This window comes from Lepidochelys kempii, chromosome 11 (assembly GCF_965140265.1).
Source record: "Lepidochelys kempii isolate rLepKem1 chromosome 11, rLepKem1.hap2, whole genome shotgun sequence".
Lineage (NCBI taxonomy): Eukaryota > Metazoa > Chordata > Testudines > Cheloniidae > Lepidochelys > Lepidochelys kempii.
The window spans coordinates 32,202,720-32,225,273 of record NC_133266.1 but is presented as its reverse complement, the minus strand read 5'-3'; the positions used below and the strand labels follow the sequence as shown (position 1 = coordinate 32,225,273).

At 37.7% G+C, this 22,554-nt stretch overlaps 1 protein-coding gene across 12 annotated transcripts in view; it reads right to left on the bottom strand.

Annotated features, from left to right (window-relative positions):
• TANC1 (tetratricopeptide repeat, ankyrin repeat and coiled-coil containing 1) overlaps positions 1 to 22,554 on the bottom strand; it is a 216,154-nt gene that overhangs the window by 88,193 nt on the left and 105,407 nt on the right. For 8 of the 12 annotated variants that reach the window (XM_073305546.1, XM_073305545.1, XM_073305541.1 and 5 more), the window contains 3 exons: positions 17,305 to 17,409; positions 8,999 to 9,129; positions 7,923 to 8,112 (listed from right to left, as the gene is read on the bottom strand). In XM_073305546.1, coding sequence (XP_073161647.1) covers positions 7,923 to 8,112; positions 8,999 to 9,129; positions 17,305 to 17,409 — 426 coding nt within the window. The remainder of the gene's footprint in view (positions 1 to 7,922; positions 8,113 to 8,998; positions 9,130 to 17,304; positions 17,410 to 22,554) is intronic. The other 4 variants (XM_073305550.1, XM_073305553.1, XM_073305551.1 and 1 more) reach the window with 1 other exon arrangement.

The window sequence follows — 22,554 nt, the reverse complement described above, 5'->3', positions numbered from 1 at the left end:
GGCACTGTCTCCCCTCATCCAAGAGAGTGGGAGGTAACAGCAGGTAAGAGAGAGGTGATTCCTCAGAATAAGTAACCCAGGAGGCTCACAGAGCCTCTATGGACTGAGCAACTACAGAAGCAAGTGCACTTAGGTCAATCTCAAAGGGCTTGTCTACACAGTGTGTTGGTGCACATCAGCTGGGGTGTAAATTCTAGTGTACACCAATACGTCATGCACTGTCTGTATGGACACTGCTGGCATACAGTAAAAGTTTCCTAGTGCACACTGATGTAGTCAAGCAGTACTGCATGCAACACGCTGGTGTGCACTAATGCGCTGTGCAGACAAGCCCTAAGATTATGTACAGGTGTGCTGATTACCAAACTAAGCTACTAGCTTATTCACCCATGCATTTGGGGGCTTATAAAGTTTGTTATTTCAGCCATGTTTATAAAATCAACACATTTAAAAATAATTAGTTCTGCTTTAGATAAAAATATTAGATGATGTTCACAATTCATGCTGTGTATAAAGTAAATCAGTCTCTCTAGAGGTGATAATTAAGTCAACACAGCTAAGTTGACCTAACTACATCGCACAGGGGGTGAAACTCTTCCCAGCCCTGAGAGATGGAGCTAGGTTGTCCTAAGTTTCAGGTGTTAACCAGGCTTGAGTATTACATTTAAAGGAATTTATAAGTGACATTTTAAAAAAGGACCTTATTTAAAGAAATACCAACAATTTGGCATAATAATTATGGACTGTCAAGGCTAAGGCTTTTAAAAAGCATTCAGTAATCCTCATCACATTTCTGTATGACACAGTTACTGCATTTTTATTCTTGAGTCTGAACAACTTGGCCCTTTCTGAAATATTATAAATGAAGACTCCCCTTGGATTCAAAAAATAACGCCAGTGAAGAGTTCCACTCAAGCCTTCCATACTGAAAGGATAGCATTTTTCCAGGAAAGCTTATGTTTTGGCAAGTAGCCCAGGCTTTTCTCCTATTTAGCTCACTGCTAAAGATGAAAACCTGCCTCCACCTCCATTATGTCAAACTCAATGGAAGCAGAGACGATGTCAGTAAAGCATTAGAAGACTAAAAGAAGCCTGAGCTAGCAGTAGGGGAGGGGAGGGAAGCTTTCCCATCAAAGGGCCTGCTGGTCCAGAATAACCAAGTGGGAATGGAAATACAATGGAAGCCTTCTTAAGTAGCATGGAAGAACAAGCTATTTTCATGGTTGGGTGAACTGTGCCGAAAACCTTACAAAAGATATACTTGCTAAACTCTATTCAAAATGCACATTTAATGCTATTAACAAATCTGAATGCACAACTATACATATTTTTTATACAAAACTAAAATAAAGTTTATTTATAAGAGGTGTATCCCCCCTCCCCCTTCACTTCTGGAAAATACCCCTCCACACAGATTCATAGGCTGGTAACAGTGACTAAGAATTTTTTAGAGCAGTAATTTATACTCCCGATTTTTCTGCCTATCTCATCTATGGAGCAGGTCTGGGCCACACAGACCTTAAACAGTCTCCAAATGTATTCCCAAGGAATTTGTTTTCCATGGATTTGGGAGAAGATGTGAGAGATGGAAGGCTATATTTTAAATCAATCATTAAGCTCAGTAGAATATGTCCATCATGAACTATAGCAAATCATTTTTATGAGGGTCTCAGGGTCAGAAACCACACACACACACAATTTCAAGACACTATACAATACTGCCCTTCCTATGTCTGCTCCAGTTTCCTTCTGCACTCCTTCCAACCGGATCATTCCTAGTCTCTTTTCATGCTGCCACTAAATTCAAACACTGCTTTTCCCCTCCACCACCACCCCTCAAACCCATATTCAATTATTCAACAAGACCCCTCATCACTGGAGCGAACTAAAAACTACCTAGTTTGAGTTAATGTTTATATTATACACAACATTGAGCACATATTGTATTGTAAGTGCTCAACGATATAAAAATAAAGCTGCATACATATAGTATGCACATAGACTACTACTGGATTGCAGAGCTGTATATACGAAATACTGCAAGACTTACAAGCAAGAAAGGAGAACCCCATTTTTCCAGCAAATAACTGTAAAGCCACAACAATAAACAGAAAAAAAAATGATGTAGGTTAGGGTATAATTAAGATAATTTTGACAGTATAAATTTTAATTATAGTGGAGTCCATAAGAGACTTAAAGAGAACTCTATAATGCCTCTTTAAAACGTTTATAGGAAGTGGTGTCAAAACTTCCATTTGAGTGTGTTCCCTAACCCGATGAAGAAGAGACAATTGCTTTAATGAAATGAGTTATAACTGGAAGAGGCTCCTTTTAAAAGAAAGGAAATTATGCCAAGGTATGAAACGTGAGTTGAGAGGGGGAAACCCCATCTCACTTGCCAGAGTGAGCAGTTGTCTGGTTTTCTAAAATCTAGACTTTTTGGTTATTTCCAAGGTGGGGAAGTAAGAGCTCATGCCGGCACAAAATTAGGATAATTTAAGTCCATTGTTAGGGCCAAATTTTGCCCTCAAATGAATGTCACTTATTAACTTAAATAGCTCTTAAATTATTAGTAAATTAATATGGCGCATAGCCCTTAAACAATTGGCAAAATCAATTTTTTTTCAATAAAATACATCTAAAATGTTGAGCATTCAGTGAGCAGCGCAATCATTTATTTAAAAACCCTGGACAAGTGAAAATTTCAAATAAAAATGACTAACTTTTTAACAACTGGATATAGTTATTTACCACTATCTTACAGAAGCTATAAAAATTTTCAGACTTTGGCAAGGAGTATCTACCAGAAGAGCCCAAGACTTGATCTACACTTAACAGTTTTACCCGTCAAGCTTTTTCAAGTTGGAAGCGTGGGGTTTTTTGTTTTTAAACCAAAATAGTTACACCAGCATAAAGATGCCTAATACTGGTGTAGCTTACATCATTTCCTGAATTAGTTATATTGCTATAAGCACTTTTATATTGACAAAACTTTTATATTGACCCTCAGCTCTGCTAATGACTTGATGTATGACCTTAGGCTAGTGACAACCTCTCTGACTCAGTTTAACAGATAGGTAACAGGGTAAAGTACTTACCTACTTTACCTCACAGGCATATCCTAAAGCTTAATCAATTAAACTTCTGGCTAACAGTGACCTCTACTAACATGTTAGAGTTTTCAGTTGTGAAACGAGTTCATATAATTTTCTAAAGAGAAAAGTAAAAAACATCCACTTAATGTTTACAATAAGTAATATTTAAGAGTCACAATGGAGTTTCCCTCTTATCAGCTGCAGATGCTGGGTTTTGAGAAATTGTGAGCCCCAAGATTTATTTTAAAATTGACCTATCTCCAAGGTAGAAGAAGCCACAATGCTAAACAAGTCAGAGAAAGGGAGAATACAATTATTAATGTATTCTTTTCCTTCTTCTAACTTACGTGACAGCAAATAGAAAAAAGAAAAGGAGTACTTGTGGCACCTTAGAGACTAACAAATTTATTAGAGCATAAGCTTTCGTGAGCTACAGCTTACTAGCTCACAAAAGCTTATGCTCTAATAAATTTGTTAGTCTCTAAGGTGCCACAAGTACTCCTTTTCTTTTTACGGATACATACTAACACGGCTGCTATTCTGAAACCAGCAAATAGAAAATCTCTCTTCCAAGATATGGATGTCACTTGACACATGATAAGGGACTGGAGGACAATTTTGTTAACTATCTTACGACAACATGTTCTCAGGAAGACTATCTGTTTCTGAGATAACCACACTAAAATAGATTACTAAGGCATGATTACTAAGTTTTATTCCTCCATTTTGCAATGAAATGCTAAAATAGCTGAACGGTCAAACTGCAAAGTGAAATGTGCTATAGAAGAGCGTATTATCATCACCATCACTAGATCCCAGAGTGGAAATCAGCAAAAACTTCATAATGGTAGAAAGAGGGAATGCATTTATCTGAAATTCTTTCCATCAGCAAAAGATGGTGAATGTAGCCCTCTTTACTACACTGCATGTCACTGACTTTCTGACTAACTGTAGATCTTGTAATACTTACGTTATTTGCTTGAACTGATAGGACTCAGAGGCCTCTTCAATACATTTTTTCAAAATTTCTTATACACCTTAGCATTAGTCTCCTCCATATAGTTAAAAACTTATCTGGCTTACCCAGTTGACTGGGTTAAGAGGACAGGCATCCATTCATCCTCTGGAATCTTATGGATCCCACACAGTCTCTCAAAGGTGGATAGGAACTGCTCAATGCAGTCAGTCTCTTGATAAATTGAGCAGGCTTTTTCCCACTCCCTGCTGTTGAGAGGGGATGTACTCACAGTCTGAGGCTGCTTCTTTTGTTGCTTCATGGCATGCACTTTGTTCTCGGCTACTAGCTGCTCCATGTGTCTTTCGTGGGCTTCCATATCAATTTCAGCGTCAGCTTTGCGTCTTTGGTAGGCTCTCTCCTCAGCTTCCTCCATTTCTTGTGTGTCTTTGATCCAGAGTTCCCTCATCCTTATTTCATGCTCACGTTCTTTCTTGGCTTCCAGGTGCCTCAGCCAAACCAGTTTTGTTGCAGCGGTCTCTGTGGCATCTAGAGTATAGGGATGCTCAGACCCTGCTCTCTGGTCAAAGTCAGTGAGCAAAGCTCTCAGTTCCTGGTCTGAGTCTCTTTTTATGGGATGTTCCCCTATTTTTACACATTTTTAAAAGGTCTTTTGCGTCAAGACCCTCATATGATTCTGATCCACTCATTGTAACTAAACTTTAACCCTTTAAATTTGATATTGAGAGTTTTAACTTTTAACAGTGTTGGGTTACGATCTTTAAGGTTAACTGACCTATGGTATGTGAATTCTGTAACGACTAGACCAATCTGTCATGCTGTCTGGAGTGGCTCATGACTGTGAGTGCCTACCTCAGGGCAGACTGTCAGAAAACAGGGCAGACATCCCAAACTGGTGGTGTGTTCTAGAATTAGATTTCACCAAGCCAATAACAAATGTGAACTTCTTGATCATTATACCAGTTTTATCATGGAGTTACAGACAGTCTGCTTAGACTCTCTAGTCTATCTTGCCACCCGGACAAACTAGACTCTGTGATAAAAGGTCACTTAAACCAAAAATCACACCACATCAGGTTGCTCCCAGTCCCAAGAATCCAGTCACTTACCCCAGATCAATTGGCACTCTAGATCTTACTCCAAAGACAACACTGGTAGCCAATTCTATAGTTAACTAAAGGTTTATTAGCTAATAAAAGTAAGTAGCATTATTGAGAGGTTAAAGCAGGTAAAACATATGCACAGGTGAATCACAGTTTGTAATTCCAAATGGTGGCAGTGATGTAATAAACTACCAGTTTCTCAAAAGTCTCTTCAGGGTTCCCAGATTGTCTCTGGGGATCTCTGCTTTGCATCCGGTACACTTCTCTCTAAGAGTCCAAACAGTCCAGAGATGAAGGATCTTTCCCTGAATCCATATTTATAGCTTCTTCTCACAGAAAACAAGCTGACAGGGCCACTACCCACGTGGGCTTTTCCTTTGATGACGGAGAGTGAGGATGCATTTTTGAGTCTTCAACTACCCGACCACTTGCTTTGAAATTAGCAATTTTCTGTTAAAGTTCTTCATTTGCATTCCCCAACACTTCTTTCTTGTTTGATGCTTTGTTTGATAGGTTATTAAGTTATAGGGGTATACACATTGTAGATGTTTGCTACTACATTATAACAGGATACAGATAAATGAAAACAATGCAAGTAACATCCCACTAGTTTTCATGAAGTTTAAACGCCAAATACACTCCTATAAATTTAACAATCACTTTGAAGAACGTATACACAAGTGAATTAGCATGGCACCTGGTCTGCCAGCATCACACCTTCATTATAATAAAATGTTCTAATCTCTATATTCTAATCTCTATATACAGAGATTACTAAAAATGTTTAGTGCCTTACACAAGTCAATTAAGAAGCTGCCATCTTGACAACTGACTGATTTTATGTAGAACTGAAAGGTCACTTTTCCAGTTAGAAGGCATTGGAACACAGAAAGCGTCGTAGCTTCAAGTTAAGGGGATATTTTATGTTTGTTTTCTTATTGTAGGTAAAGTTAGCAGTCATGATAGAAATTAATAATTTTTAAAAGGGCTTAATTAGTTAATGAGTTAACACGTGGTTTAACTACTAACATAACAAACAAACCCCACTTTTACAACAGCTTTGAAGTTAGCTCAATTCAAGTTTTGTTTAACACGAAAGATGATCTTTCCATTTTACTCGGGACCCTGCTGGGAAGTAACACTAACATAGCAGCCTGCACTCAGGGATTCACCAGCCAGTTCTCTAAATGGAGGTACTGAAATAATGACAAATATTTTGCACGACTGTTTGCATTATGTGTTTCTGTCAAGCATCAGTAGGCTCAGTGCTAAATAAGTAGGGCCCTATCAAATTCATGGCCATGAAAAACGTGTCACAGACCATGAAATCTGGTCTTGTGCGCGCTTTTACCCTATTCTATACCGATTTCATGGGGGAGACCAGCGTTTCTCAAATTGCGAGTCCTGACCCAAAAGGGAGTTGCGGGGGATGGGGTGGTCATATGGGGAGGGGTCATATGGTTATTTGGGAGGTGGGGGGGTGGACGTATTGCCACCCTTAGTTCTGCGCTGCCTTCAGAGCTGGAGCATGGAAGCTGCTGAGAGCTTAGTTCTGCAGGCAGCAGCACACAAGTAAGGGTGGCAATACAATACCATACCATGCTATCCTTACTTCTGTGCTGCTGCTGGCTCTACCTTCAGAGCTAGGCTCCTGGCCAGCAGCCTCCGCTCTCCAGTTTTCCAGCTCTGAAGGCAGCACCACCGCCTGCAGCAGTAAGGGTAGCAGTAGTGCAATCCCCCCTACAATAACCTTGCGACTCTCCCACAACTCCTTTTTGGGTCAGGACCCCTACAATTGCAACACTGTGAAATTTCAGATTTAAATAGCCGAAATCATGAAATTTACTATTTTTAAAATTCTATGACCCTGAAATTGACCAAAATGGACCATGAATTTGGTAGGGCTCTATATACAAGACAGAAAAATAAGACTAAGCTCTTCAGGACAGAGGACAGAAAGAGAAGATGGAATACACAAAGGCCCAGAGCTTTGAATTTTCTCTTCAGACACATATTCTTATTTAAATATTAAGGTATCTAGCAATGGTAAAGAAATTAATCCTTGACTTTTACTGTGAAGGCAGCTTTCGCTAGAGAGATGTTCCTTCCCTGCTGTGACTAACTGTGGGGCCTCTACTTTCCCTCCTGCCCAAAGTTATCGATTTTGTGGAGAATCACCAGAATTTCACTTGTCCCTTGTCACCCTGTTTAAATCCTCCTTCCATACCCATTAACATTGGAAAAACCTGCATTGTTTTTAATTAGCATGATCTGACTGTGCTCATGAACAGTACAGCAGCACTTCCCTGTATCACCAATACTAAATACTTTTTGGTTGGAAGCTAACAGACTGGTTTCAAACAACTGTGGGCATCACCATGGCAAAACACTACTGTGCAGAAGAAGCACATGCCAAGAAGACAAGGGAAGGGTAGAAGTGGAGGCAGTTATTAGAAAACAGAGAAAGAACTGAAGAGAAAACCAACAAGAGTGATAAAGAAAAAGAAATAAGGGGTATTAGAAACATGAACAGGAAAAGGTGAAAATGCACACCTGAAACGACAATGCTGTTAGAGAAAGAGCAGCACTTTTAAATCCTCTCAAGCACAGGAAAGCATACTCAAACTATTAAGTAGAATTAGATAGGAGAACATCTTGTGGTCTGGTCCTTCTAGCTATATATAAACACTAAACAACAAGAGAAGATATCCATTAAGTTTTTACATTACTAAGAATTCGGTTGCTTACCTATAATTCCACTGTCCTTGCTTTCCAGTGTGGAGGTAGGGCTGCTAATGGTCCCACAGGGACTACTTTTATTAGCTGCTGTTTTGCCAATACAGCTATTCAGAGTTGAGCAGGGACTATCAGTGCTGGGTGACGTAGTGCTGCTTGTTAGTGTAGAGCAGGGGCTGACTCCTTGACTGGTTACTGTGCACTACAACATGAATGAAACAAACAATTACTGCACAGAAGACAGCATATCATTTCTTGAACATTAGAATTACTGAGATGAAATAGAAGGATGACAAAACCTGAAGAACCCATTTTTGTGCAGAACTTTAATTTCTACATTTTATTCTCAGTGATTTGGCAGATTCAGAGACATGTTCCTGAAATACCCTTTCAAAAGTAATGATTTTGAAGAAATAAAGGAGAAACACATTGTTCAAGGAAACATTTGCTGCTAGGCAGATTTCCTTTCTTTTAGACATTTTGCTGAAAACAAATGCTTTATTCATTCTCTCCATTTAAACTCTGGGATCGTTGTCTTGCTCACACTTAACCACCATTGAAACCTAAGTTGATGCTATAAGATTTAGGAGGCCTGGGATAAGCATAAAGACTGAGATCACCCAATAGCCACCAGGCAATACCATGACATTCTTGCAGAGAGATAGGACATCAGCCGCGCATTCCTCTCCCCTCACTGCTTCCAAACACAGACATCACAAAGCAGAAGTGAAACAAGGCTCAACAGGGGGTGGGGCGTTGGGGGGAGAATGTGTGCCCATCACAAGATCTGCTATTTTAACCATTACTAACATTTTCCCCTAACAAATCATTCTAAAATTGACTGTATAAGCCAATTATTTATAAAAAAAAAATCTCACTGCCCTTTATTCTTAGGGGAAGGAGGTGAGATCATTTCACAATTAAAAAGTCTCTACAGTTCTGATTCATCTACAAGTTCCATGACATTCCTTTCTATGAATACAGTCAAAAGTGCTTTGTTAAATATCAAATGACTGCAATTAACTCTTAGGAAAATGGTTCTTATCTCAGAGTTAGAATGAGAGTTAAGGTATTTTCTTTTATCATACCATGGTTTCATTTTTTTCTTCTACAATTATGTGTCCAGAGGTTGGGATCCCTTCTCCCAGTAAAAATCCCAATCTTGTCATCAGTTCTTGTGCTGCAGGTGAACAGTTTGATTCTTTATTAGGCTTTCCTTCTGTACCAAAATAAAAGATTGAACTTTGATGAAGAATGACAGTATTATACCTGGAAACTGTTGCTAGAGGTAAAAAAATAAATAAAAAATTAAAAGACTGCAATCAAATCTCAACACTGATTTTTCTATCTGCAAGATTTTAGTTAACTGAATGTAATAGGTGCAGCAGACAAACATCTTACTTTTTTGTCTAATAAGCTTTAAAAAGGTAGATTTCTCTTATGTTCATTTGCATTTTTATCCAACTTGTCAGATATGTTCAGTAATCGATAACCTTGTGTTAGCCACAACTAGTTGAGAGCATTTTGAACACACCAGTTCATGTCTACTGTGTAACGTGTTTGACACTGTGTTAGTGTAAACAGGATAAAATTCAACATCATTTCCAAGTATAGTTAAACCTTGTGTTTGTGAAGGTTCATGTAAGACTATGACTCCACTCCAGTAATTTTTAATAGCAGTATTCTGGAAAGTTATGTGTATAAAAACAGAGGTTACTAATTAAACCTTTTGCAGTCCCAACTACAGATATAACAACAAAAACAACATATTTTTGTGCTTTCTTATTGCATTCAGTGCATAAGTTTCTCGACCTTATGACTGCAAAGAAAACTTTTAAAATAATTTAATTTAATCGGTGCAGTCTTGTCTTCCCAAGTTTGCAGATGGACTGGAGCAATAAGCTCTAATACAGGTAACTTTCATCTAAACAGGGTGTAAATGCCAAAATCTAAAAATGCCATTTTTAAAATGTCCAAATTGTTAATTATTTCATTGTTGATAAGGAAAAATATCTAGCTGATGTGCTAATCACACATCCTCAAACCACCTCCCCATGTCTTCTCGTCTGTTATCAGCACTGTCACCAGCCAACTACAAAAACTCCCCTCCTCAAACCAACATTGTACACAATATAGTTCTCTATTGCCAATTCAAAAAACTGTGGCATCCAACCACTTAGGTGCAAAAACTCAATTTATCAAGGATTGAGAGAGTTAATGATCCAGGCTACTGTTCAAATGCATTAGCGGAAGGTAACCTGTTCCAAATCCAATCAGGAGCTCTAAACAGAGACCAGGTCAGGGGCACACATGCAGTGGTGGAGGCTAAGATTTTCTCTGGCTTCTTCCATCATGAAGACAAAGAACTAACCAACTAAACCGCTTGGATTATGGCAGTCTGCTTGTTCTGGATTACGCGCAGTCAGAGGGTCCCAGCAGTTCCATGTTGCAATATCTTATCTTTCTTTGGAGAGAAGATTTGATCAAATCAGAGGACGGGGCCTCCACCCTCAATCTTCCAACAATACTGTCAGAGGAGGACTGTGTAAAAACTCAGACTTCTTTAGCAGAGTTTCTCAGTGTACTTGGCTGGCTCTAAGTAAGCATCATTATACCCAAGTTTACAGATGGAAAAAACAGATAAAGAGTAAGTGACTTGCACATACTAATAGAGTAAGGATCTCTTCCTAGCTGGTGAAGCACACTAGGGAGGATCTGGAGACAGTTAAAGGATTCTTATAAGAAGTCAGGCTGCCCTCTGCACTTAAACTTACGGAGGAGGATCAGATGCTCAAAGACGTTCACCATGAATGCACAAATACATCAATTTATGCAAACACAAATCACAAAACCTGTTTATTTGACAGTTTTTGAAGCCAAAATGTATTATTTTAAATTTAAACTGTGTTATATTGCCATCTCTCGAGACAGGAAGAAGTTGCTGAGCTGCACTTCAAAGTCCTGGTGCACTGACCGACTGATGTATCCAAAATGAGGCCAGAAATAAAGATAAGCCTCATCTCTGAGCCTTGTACATTACCAAAAAGAAGAAATGGATTATTTCGTACCAGACCTACTTTGTCATCATCTTCCTCTAGTTTCACACTATCAATTGCACCTCAATGTGCTCTTTGAGAAGAGTACACACACTTCTCAAAATTGCAGTATTAGACATACCTGACATTCAGTGGCATTTGCAGGGAAAAAGCACAAAATTAGTTTTGATTTCCAGCTTCAAAAAGATGCACAAGTCAAAACACCCAACAACATTAAGTACAGCTCGGCAGTTTGCCCAGAAGGCAATAACTAAATTTTACTTTGTTTGTCTTGAGCTGCATTGAACCATCCAGTCCCCCAACAGCTGTACTTTACAAGTTTAACATCCTTCAACTGATTACACACCTGTTTGTTTCTAATTTATACATTTCTTGTAATTGTTTCAGTTCATCTGAAGCTTCATGAAGAATTATCTAAGTATTTTAAAAGTATTTAATTCTCCCCTAATGATATTGGGAAGAGGATATCTGTAAGGTGAACAGCATTAGGGTACCATTTTTCTGTAACTAAGATAACAGCAAGAGTTGTCATCACACATTATTCTTTGGATTTCCACACGTATGTGTTTCTTAGTATGATTTGAATGCAAAATGTAGACTTTTTTTCAATTTCATTTTGATTCTATATGCAGCTGGAGTATAAGCAGTGCTTTCCTCTCAAATTTATAGCTGTTGAATATTATACAGTCAGTAATGATATTTCTGACAGGAAAGCCAAGTTTCAATTAAAAAGGTAAATGAACTTTAACCATGCCAATTAACAGAAGGCATTAGGTGGACACTGTCAAGCTATTTTCAGTATTACAACCCTCAAATGCGTAAACCTCAACAAATCCATTTTGAAGATGAGGATTTTGCTTTTCATAGACACTATTACTTTGTGGTGCCTCCCTAAATTTGAGAGAAAAAGTAGTAGTTGTTTTTTTAAAGGGGGAGCAGTTTTTGTCCCTTTCCCAACAAACATGTGCCCATAATTCACCACACATGACCACAACAACTGACAGCCTTCTTATCTGCTTAGAGAAGCCAGGAATTGAAATCTTTGAGTTTCTGTTAGAGCTGGTTGAAAATTTTACATTAAAAAAATGTTTGTTTTTAAACAGAAATCTGGGGGGTTGGTTACACAAATTTATTCATGAAAAGCATCTGCTTTCTGTAAAAATGTTTGATATTTTGTTTTAAAAAATCCAAAGGCTCAAAATGCAAAAAAATTTTGGCCAAAACATTTTGGTTTTTGATAATTCACCAAAAAGTTGACATTTTTCATGAAAAACAGTTTTGTTTTAAGTTTTCTGGGGGGACGAGGGCCCTTTTTTGAATATCTAGTTTCTAGAGAACCTAGGACCTCTGGCATATCTAAAAGCTGCACAGGTAAATTACATCTGCATTGTTGGGTCCATGGTAGGACTTCTGTTCTTCACCCTTCCCAGATTTTACGAAAATCTTTTGGGGGTATTTTTCTGAGTGTTTGATTTTGGTTTCTTTTAATACAAAGCCCTGTATTTATTGTGGTAAGAGCTTTATCTTAAAGGAAAATCTTGCAGTTTGCCCTAAAAGTAGCCAAAATACTCTCATCTTATCATTCTAGATAAACCCCCTTTATCCCTCTAACTTCAGCTCTCACACCTTTGTGCTTGATTCTGAAGCTGCATCATTCCTGTTTTCTTGGGACAACAGATGGAGATGAGCTTGCTCAGGCAGTTGTGTCCTGGCCATTAGATAGCTAACAAAAGATATCAGGATCAGGGCCTTGAATTGGCAAGAAAAGTGTGCTGATCCCCAAAGATGTGAATTGCTGTAATTCAGTCTGGGGTGACAACTGCACAGATCTCTTTTACTAGATCCTCATCTCAGAAAAAAGGACTTAAAGAATTGATACTGTTGCTACCTGTCATATAAAATTAGCAAACAGTCCAGCTGAACCCTGAGGCTGTGCCCCACATTGGATTTCAGGCCAGTGAGGTCTTGTATGAAATACATTGTTTCTATGTGGGACAACAAGATTAACATCAAGAATACCCTAAATACATTTATGTGTATGTTGCCAAGAAGCCGAACCTGGGATTTCCAATGGTAAATTGCAGGCTAATAGTTCGTCTAGGAAACTGTCAGGAATCTTCACCTAGAGGCCTGTAAACCATTAGGAGCCCTAAATTCTTCTTCTTTCACTTCACACCCGTGTGAATACATACAAATGGATTTTGTTTCTGGGTGGGGATGTTTGCTGCCTAGGAGATTGTAAGGGGACAGAACTACTATCCCATCCCATTCTCCTTCCCTTTTGGCTTCTTCTGAAATCCTTCTTGGTTTTTGTTGCATTTATTAACCTGTGTAAACAGAGCTGGTGCTGGCATTAAACCAGGTCTTTGCAAAAGATGTCAGGTGTCTTGTCCAAAATCAGTTCATGGATGGTGCTGGTTGTTTTTGGTTTTTTTTTGTAGTCGATCTTGCATTCACCAAAAGGAACTCAAGACAGTTATATTCTGCTAATTTGCATGTTGTAATTACAGATGAGGTGCTGATAGGAATTGGGTTTATAAAACTGAGTACAAGACTTCAGCTGTGGTGTGGCCTTGTTGGTCCTGTTTAGCAATTACAACTGAGATTTGGGACAGTGCAGGTTTTTGGGATCCAGGTGCCTTAAAACTCCTGCAGTTGCTGTTCTCCAAGAACAGAAAACAGCAGCGCTATTTAGCATTTATGGTCAAGAACTCTGCTGGGAGATCTGCGAAAGAGCCAAAAAAGAGCTGGCATAAAAGTGTACCTGAGTAGTAAATTGATGTACATAAGTTGGTGGATGTGGACGTGCATGAATGCACACACACAATTTTAAATGAGTGTCTGCCAACAAAGGAGAGGTGCCCTGGGGATGCTCCCTGGGTTTGGTCACTAACCACTTTGGAAGATACGGTTGTGAAAATGTCATAGCTAGGTGAAAGCCCTTAGAAGAGACAGGAGCAGAATGGGCCCTGCCCTTGCCCACCAGGGGTGGAGCTAATGGTGGTCAGGGACAACTCCTGTATAAACAGTATGTGGCAAATTAATCTTCCAAGTTACCTCTTGATATGTCAAGACAGCAACTCTATTGAATACAGCATGTGACAGCTCATAACCTGGAACATAACTAATTGGCCATTATGTCAATGTATTTACAAGTAAATCTCAATACAACGTCTATAAGTTGCTATAATTTAAGTTTGCAAAAATCCCTTTAACCATCAGTTATTTTAAGCAAAGTTCTACTAGGAAAAATGACTATGTTAAAAAGAATTGTTCTCTGTGTGTATTCAATCTCATATTTGCTGCTGCTTTAGTGACAAACAGAAGTTAGCCCTGGGAGGGTGAGTCAAAAGCTATTTTTTTTGTTCTTCAAATAGAATTGAAAGCCATGGTGTAGAAGAGCAGGTTTTTGCCTCCAGAACTTTTGCAATAGGTGTTGATGACTGACAGGAAAGAAGCCAGCCTGCAGATTAAATTTTCAGCTCTGGTAGTTGGAATAGCCATTTCTCTGAGAGAAACATGTAACCTCCAAATACTTTTAAAATCATTTTACAGAGTAGAACCACACTTCAACAAAAAGAAGAAATGGTTCTCTTGTTAATCAACTTCTTCATTCTGCTTTTCCACTTGTGTTAAACCTATATTTATTATTATATCTGTTCCAATTATTTCTACCTTTGTCAGATTTAGATACTTGGCTTACAAAACCAAATTGATAAACCCCACAGAAACTTCAAAGATACTATATAGATTTCAAAATGCATTGGTGTCATAAATGTAAAGGGAAGGGTAAACCCCTTTAAAATCCCTCCTGGCCAGAGGAAAAATCCTCTCACCTGTAAAGGGTTAAGAAGCTAAAGGTAACCTCGCTGGCACCTGACCAAAATGACCAATGAGGAGACAAGATACTTTCAAAAGCTGGGAGGAGGGAGAGAAACAAAGGGTCTCTGTCTGTTGGTATGCTGCTTTGCCGGGGATAGAACAGAAATGGAGTCTTAGAACTTTTAGTAAGTAATCTAGCTAGGTATGCGTTAGATTATGATTTCTTTAAATGGCTGAGAAAAGAATTGTGCTGAATAGAATGAATATTTCTGTCTGTGTGTCTTTTTTGTAACTTAAGGTTTTGCCTAGAGGGATTCTCTATGTTTTGAATCTAATTACCCTGTAAGGTACCTACCATCCTGATTTTACAGGGGTGATTCCTTTACTCCTATTTACTTCTATTTCTATTAAAAGTCTTCTTGTAAGAAAACTGAATGCTTTTTCATTGTTCTCAGATCCAAGGGTTTGTGTCTGTGGTCACCTATGCAAATTGGTGAGGATTTTTACCAAACCTTTCCCAGGAAGTGGGGTGCAAGGGTTCGGAGGATTTTGGGGGGAAAGACATGTCCAAACTACATTTCCCAGTAAACCCAGTTAGAGTTTGGTGGTGGCAGTGGTTATTCCAAGGACAAAGGATAAAATTAATTTGTACCTTGGGGAAGTTTTAACCTAAGCTGGTAAAAGTAAGCTTAGGAGGTTTTCATGCAGGTCCTCACATCTGTACCCTAGAGTTCAGAGTGGGGGAAAAACCTTGACAATTGGCTATTATCAATTGTCATTTAATGTTTAATTGTGTTGGACCACAACTAATCCACATTTACACTGATTCCTTTTTGTTAAATTTCCATTGGCCTTACAGCAAGTGCTCTCAGAGCCTTAATTTTTCCCCAGAACAATTGGAACAGTGACAGAGCATCTAATAATGAGCTTTTGGTTCCTTCGCTTTCTGTGATTCATGATTATTTTAAAAAATAGTATTTTGTTCCAGGCTTGCGGTCAAGCGGTAGTGAAATTTGCTGCTATACTTCAGAAGAGAGAGAGTCTAAACTCCTCAACCCAGCAAATACTGCTCAGTCATAGACGGTGGGGAGCTTAGCATTAATCTTGAGTAAGGTTTCTGTCTAACGCTCAGAGAATGTGGCTCTACTCTGCTAGATGGAGGGTCACTGTTAGATGTGGCACTTGAAATGAGGGAGAATAATGTATTCTATGCATCTATTAACAGAGCTGGTAAGGAAGGGCAAGGTGTTCCCAGATTATCTGTGTTATACCAAATAGGATATATGCTGGTCAATCAATCAGATGGCTTGATGACTGATCACATTAGTTGATCAAAAAGAAAAAGAAAAACCTGAAACCAAAAGCCAATTTACCGAGATGTCCTGCCCATTAAAAAGGTCTCCAATTTTTCCATTCTTAACTATAAGTAAAATATAACAATGCAGATTTTGCTGGTGCATTTAAATTGGAAATATAAATAGGTTAAAAGGTGAATTATTTAAAGTGTTTTTGTTTTTAATGTTGAGAAAGAAAATGTTAGTTTTAGTCCCCAAATATAAGATCTTTTTTTTAAAAAAAAGTAGGTTTACAACAAAAAACCCACAAATGGTCAGAATATTCTACCGAAGTTTCACTATTTTTTTTTTTTTTGGCTTGGTTTTAACCACTCTCATTGAAGTTTTAACAACCTCAATCATTGCAGCATTGGAAGAAGAAGAACTGGAACCACAAAGCAAAACTAACTATAACCGACCTGCCTATTTTCATTGAATAAAGATATAATAAATATTAGTAACGTTATTTTAAAAATAAATAATTCCTTTTCAAACCTAAGAATGCCTTTTAAATTGAAGCACAAGAAAAAGAGATTTGATCAACTGTAACTGGATTGATAATATGCAATGACCTTAATGAGGTCAGTAAAGCTGTAAATTGATCAAAAATGCAACCATGAAAATGAAATGCTCATTTCAGTATGTATACTTACATACTGACTTGATTGTCATTTTCTTCTATGACATTCATCGAAACTACACTTCGTTATGTGCTGGTCAAATTTTATGAACTTGAAACTTTTCAGGAATACCAATTAACTTGAGGGGGATATCTGTTACCAGCTTTGCCAACACAGAAATCTGTTGATATTACCCTACTATTTTGCAAGCTTTCACTGAACTTTTTAACAGCAGTATTGTATTCAATATAAAACTATACACTTTGAATCAACTTTTTAAAAACCAATTCAGAAAAATTTAAGCAGGCCTCTAGCATAAGAAGTGACCCACAACCCTCACAGTCAAATTTTGTCCTCACAGGGTACATAGCTCCAAGAGTTTAGACTTTAGAAAGATCACAATCTTTCAGGAAACCTCTTCCTCCTTACTACAAATGCATTTAATTGTGCAAAACAGTCTTACAAGAGAGACTCAAGTCCCATGATTGCATAGCGCAGCTCTCTTTGAAATGAAAAGCTAGCCATTAAATAAAATAAAAGAGCACTGAAAATACATTCTTACCATTTTGATTGGGTTCTGTTGGCTCTGATACTTTTCTCGATGGTACAACAACCACATCTCCTGGCACTCTGGGACTTTCCACGTACTTGGGCTTCCTGATCGGACCTGCAGCGGGAAAAAATTTAGTGTGTCTAATTTTTTCCAGATGGAAAGCACGTTTCAGAATGAACAGTGTGTACCCTTAGAGATCTAAATAAACCTAAAGGACGACCTACTACACACACACACACACACACACACACACAGAGCTACTATAATAAAGGTCAGTGAACTGCTGCACTTCCTCTCTTACAGTCCGTTGAGGAAAGAAAAACTTGAGTCACGCTCACTTTTTGGAATGTAAACTCTGGTGGAAAACAAAAGCAATTTGCTTGCTGTGACGCTCCTGAAGCAGTGTCCAGTATATGTAAAAAGAGGGTGACTTAGACATATTCCAACCCAGACAGCTGCTAGTTACAGTCCTCTATTCAGAACTTAAATTTTCCAGCTCAGTATGAAGATAACTCTAATATCTCTGAAGCTAGTAGACAAAGATTACAGTAAGCAGACAACTTGCAACACTAACACTCAGAATACTTCAGTCCAACAACTTTATATTTCTGGGTATTTTATCCAATCAATGCTGCACAGTCTGATTGCAAGGGGAAGGTGAGATTGAGGGAGAAAAATATCTTCTTGTCAACCAACTGTTTCTCATTTATAAAGACATCTGCTTTCCCAGCTCTTGCTTAAAAATTAAATTAATTTGTACCTGGTATTTTAAACTACCTTTTATCATCATAAAAAAAATACAGAACAAAAATTTTGAATTAAATTGATACCTAAAGTATTCTTAGTTTGAGCTTCATGTTTTCTTTCTTAGATTATTAATGAGAGTATACTTTGCTAAATGAGATTTAACAATTACAGGAAACATTAGATGAAAACAGAGTTTCTGGTCAGAAAAATATCAACACAATGAGAACAATGCTGCCATCTAAGGGTTGACTAAAAGTAGAATACTAGTAATATTAAACCAACATAAATTAACTCTATCTATTTAGCCCTTAACATTTTCAGTTCATGTGCACTTGTACAGAAAACACCATTATAAAAATATCTATTCTGAGTTTGTTAGTTAAAATAAATTTGATCTTCTATGAAGAAAATTGTTCCAGATTAATGTATTTTACATTTATTGTAATTATAATGCTTAGCATACCAATTTTACAGTGAATGATTTAACTTCTATTTTCTATTCATTAAGAATGACAGGTAGATTAAAACTATTAAAATATATTTGTTTTGTGGCAAAAATTTAACAAGTTTGACCTACACCTGCAACAGGACAAAATTCAAAGCTAATATTGGAACTCCATTCTCAACTCACTAGACTCTGGCAGCAGCATAACCTGTGGTGATTATGCAAGTCACCTTTTCATTATCTACAGTATGCACTACATAGGAAGTTGAAGGATTGAATTCTTGTCTTAATAGTACAATAGATAGCACAGGCAGGCAGACTACTGTACCTGAACACAACATGTTGCAGGATTGGAGTGAGCATCTGCCTTATATTTATATATCCCCAGACAGAAAATTTTATGAAGCTTTAGTTAAGGTGGCAAATATATTACACTTACTTAAGGAGAAAAACTGAACAAAACACAGATTTATAAACATATCAGAAACCCAGGACATTCTGGGGCAGGGGAGTGGCGGGCAGTATTGGCACGTATACCAGTGCAAAGTCGAGATATTAAAAACAATCAAAATTCTCTTCTCATATTCCCTGTGTACACTGTGTACACTCTCCATGTAACTGGGGTAATCCATACAACCACTTTTAAAATCCAGAAAGATGATTTGAGGGAAGGGACAGAGTGTATTTCATGGGCTTGAGACATGAGGTGCTACACTGCTTCAGTCAGAGGAGTCCAATTTACTGGACCTGGGGGAGGACACGGATAGAGCTGGTTGCCTGAGTAGTTCCATTTTCCCTTCCTCCCTGGATATTAGCCTCCAGTTGTGTTATGGAGTTAGACAATCACAGTCTCAGATTCTGTCCAATCCCATACTGCCATAATGGAAGTTGACGAAGATTTTTCCTTTCTTGGAAGTCTGGCCAAGGTGAAATGGTTGCATAATTGTTTATTCTTATTTTTGAAATACCTACATTAGACCACAGTAACAATAAAAGCAAATAAAGAAGCCTCTGCATTCCAAACATTCCACTTTTTTAAAACAAACAATCATTTATATCTATACCAATTCTTTTCTTCATATAAACTTTGCAGATGGGGAGATTATGGTCCAGATTCTGCCACTTTTCGCACATTAAGTAGTATCCTATTCAGAGTATGGTACTACTCATTATAAGTAAGACTGGCAGAATTCGGCCTCTGTGCCCACTATCTTTCAGACTAGTAGAATTTCCTCCTAGCCTAGGGACAATCTACCTTCAGGGTACAATATATTGTATAATTTTGTACATTATAAAGCACCATACATAAGGGAGTCAAATACTTTGGATCGAATGTTCAATCTTCCCCATTTATTATTTTACTTTGGTAGCATACATGCATCCCAATTGGGTATCAGAATTCCATTGTACTAGACACTGCACAAAACAAAAAAACCGTACCTGCCCCAAACCTCACACTGTTATCTTACATTTGTAAAACATTTTATTTTTGACCAACAGATCATCTTTGTGAATTCTGCAAGCCAAAAGAACAGTTTGGATAAATGTTAACTGTAGAACTTTTGACAGAAGTGCATAAGATTCATACTACAGCTCACGCAGATTTCACATAAAACACAATGGAATTAACTAAGGATGATTTAAAAACTAAATGGTCCATAACACTTTTGTATTCTAAATTCATGTTACATTGAACAATATATTCTTACATGGTTTGCCTCTTAGTTATTGCACTTTTTTTCTTTAAACACACACAAGAAGTACAAAAAGGTTTCAGGCTAGTCAGCTAGTCAGCTTTTTTATGCTGAAACTAAGGTATTGTCAGTAATGCGTCAAATGAACAACAGGTTTTACACAGGAGGTTTACTTGACAGACAAAAAAGATGTCTGCATGCATCATTGGGTCTGATTCTCCTCTCCCACAGTTTTACAGTAAATAAAAGGAGAATCAGTCCCAAAATATAGAACTTGCTAGTTGAAAAGACATCATGTTGATGTCTTTGCTGCTACTTGTCTGCTTTGGTCTATATCTGACCGGAGGCTGTTTAAGTAGGCAAATGTCAGGCTGTGAATGCTTGCACACTCGAAGGCAGTGGCTCTCAACCTTTCCAGACTACTGCACCCCTTTCAGGAGTTTGATTTGTCTTACTTATCCCCAAGTTTCACCTCACTTAAAAACTACTTGCTTACAAAATCAGACATAAAAATACAAAAGTGTCACAGCACACTATGACTGAAAAATTGCTGACTTTCTCATTGTTACCATATAATTATAAAATAAATCAACTGGAATATAAATATTACACTTACATCTCACTGTATAGTATACAGAGCAGTATAAACAAGCCATTGTATGAAATTTTAGTTTGTACTGACTTCACCAGTGCTTTTTATGTAGCCTGTTGAAAAATTAGGCAAATATCTAGATGAGTTGATGTACACCCTGGAAGACCACTGAGTACTCCCAGGGGTACCGGTACCCCAAGTTGAGAACCACTGCTCTAAGGCAGCAATACTCACACAGAGGCTGGGGAGCTGCAAGAGGCTCTTTAATGCGCCTCCTGCAGCTCTTCACACCACATGATATAAAAACATTGATTTAATTATTAACCAATCAGGATGCTTTTACTATGTTATTAACCAATTGCAGAATACTTGGTCAGTCATTTTACTCTGAGAATATTTTTAGATTAGATTAGATAGAATAGTAAATTAAACAATGAATTCACACTACTGTGGCTCTTTTGTGTAATGTTGATTGCTAATTTGGCTCCTGAATGCTGAAGTCTGAGTATCACTGCTTTAAGGCATGTTATTCATTTTTAGGATTACAGATTTCATTTTCATATAAACACTCAAATAAGTGTGTCCCTGAAGCCTGTTTTACTCTTTAACTAACTAGGTCCCATCTTTCTGAAACAACCAAATAAAGCATGCTTTGGGAATGATGAGAACATAAAGGTTTTGCTTAGAATATATTCTCCAGGCTGTGCAAAAGGAAGGGCACAGGTTAGTTTTCATTTATGGAAGCTAAAATAATATTCAGAGGATGCTTGGTTTTCAACATTACCTGAACCATTCTAGTGCTATTGAGAATAGTTTTTGATGGTCTGCAGATGCAGCAAGCACCAGAATTTTAACAGGTTTTAATCTTTTGTACATCTTTCATAGAAATGTAAGATGCTGAAAAACTTTGAATATTTTAGTTTCAACTGATGCAAGTTAGCTCCAGATCAGGAAAGTAGCAGCCCTATCTATCTAAACTAGATTAAAGAAATGGTGGAATAGAAGAATGCTAAAGATTCATATGCCTCTTCATGCTTCAGCCATCATTCCAGAGGACATGCTTCCATGCTGATGACGCTTGTTAAAAATATAATGCATTAATTAAATTTGGGACTGAACTCCTTGGGGGAGAACTGTATGTCTTCTACTCTATTTTAGCTGCATTCTGCCATATATTTCATGTTATAGCAGTCTCGGATGATGACCTAGCACATATTGTTCGTTTTAAGAACACTTTCACTGCAAATTTGACAAAACACAAAGAAGGTACCAATGTAAAATTTATAAAGATAGCTACAGCACTCAACCCAAGATTTAAGAATCTGAAGTGCCTTCCAAAATCTGAGAGGGCTGAGGTGTGAAGCATGATTTCAGAAGTCTTAAAAGAAGAATACTCTGATGCAGAAACTACAATACTATACTTCTAATGATGGTATCTGACTCAGATGATGAAAATGAACATGTGTCGGTCCACACTGCTTTGGATTGTTATCGAACAGAACCCATCATCATCAGCACGGACGCATGTCCTCTGCAATCGTGGTTGAAACATCAAGGAACATATGAATCTTTAGCTTATCTGGCATTTAAATATCTTGCAATGCTGACGATAACAGTGCCAGGCAAATGCCTCTTTTCACTTTTAGGTGACATTATAAACAAGAAGCAGGCAGCATTATCTTCTGCAAATGTAAGCAAACTTGTTTGTCTGAGTGATTTGCTGAACAAGAAGTAGGACTGAGTGGACTTGTAGGCTCTAAAGTTTTACATTATTTTGTTAC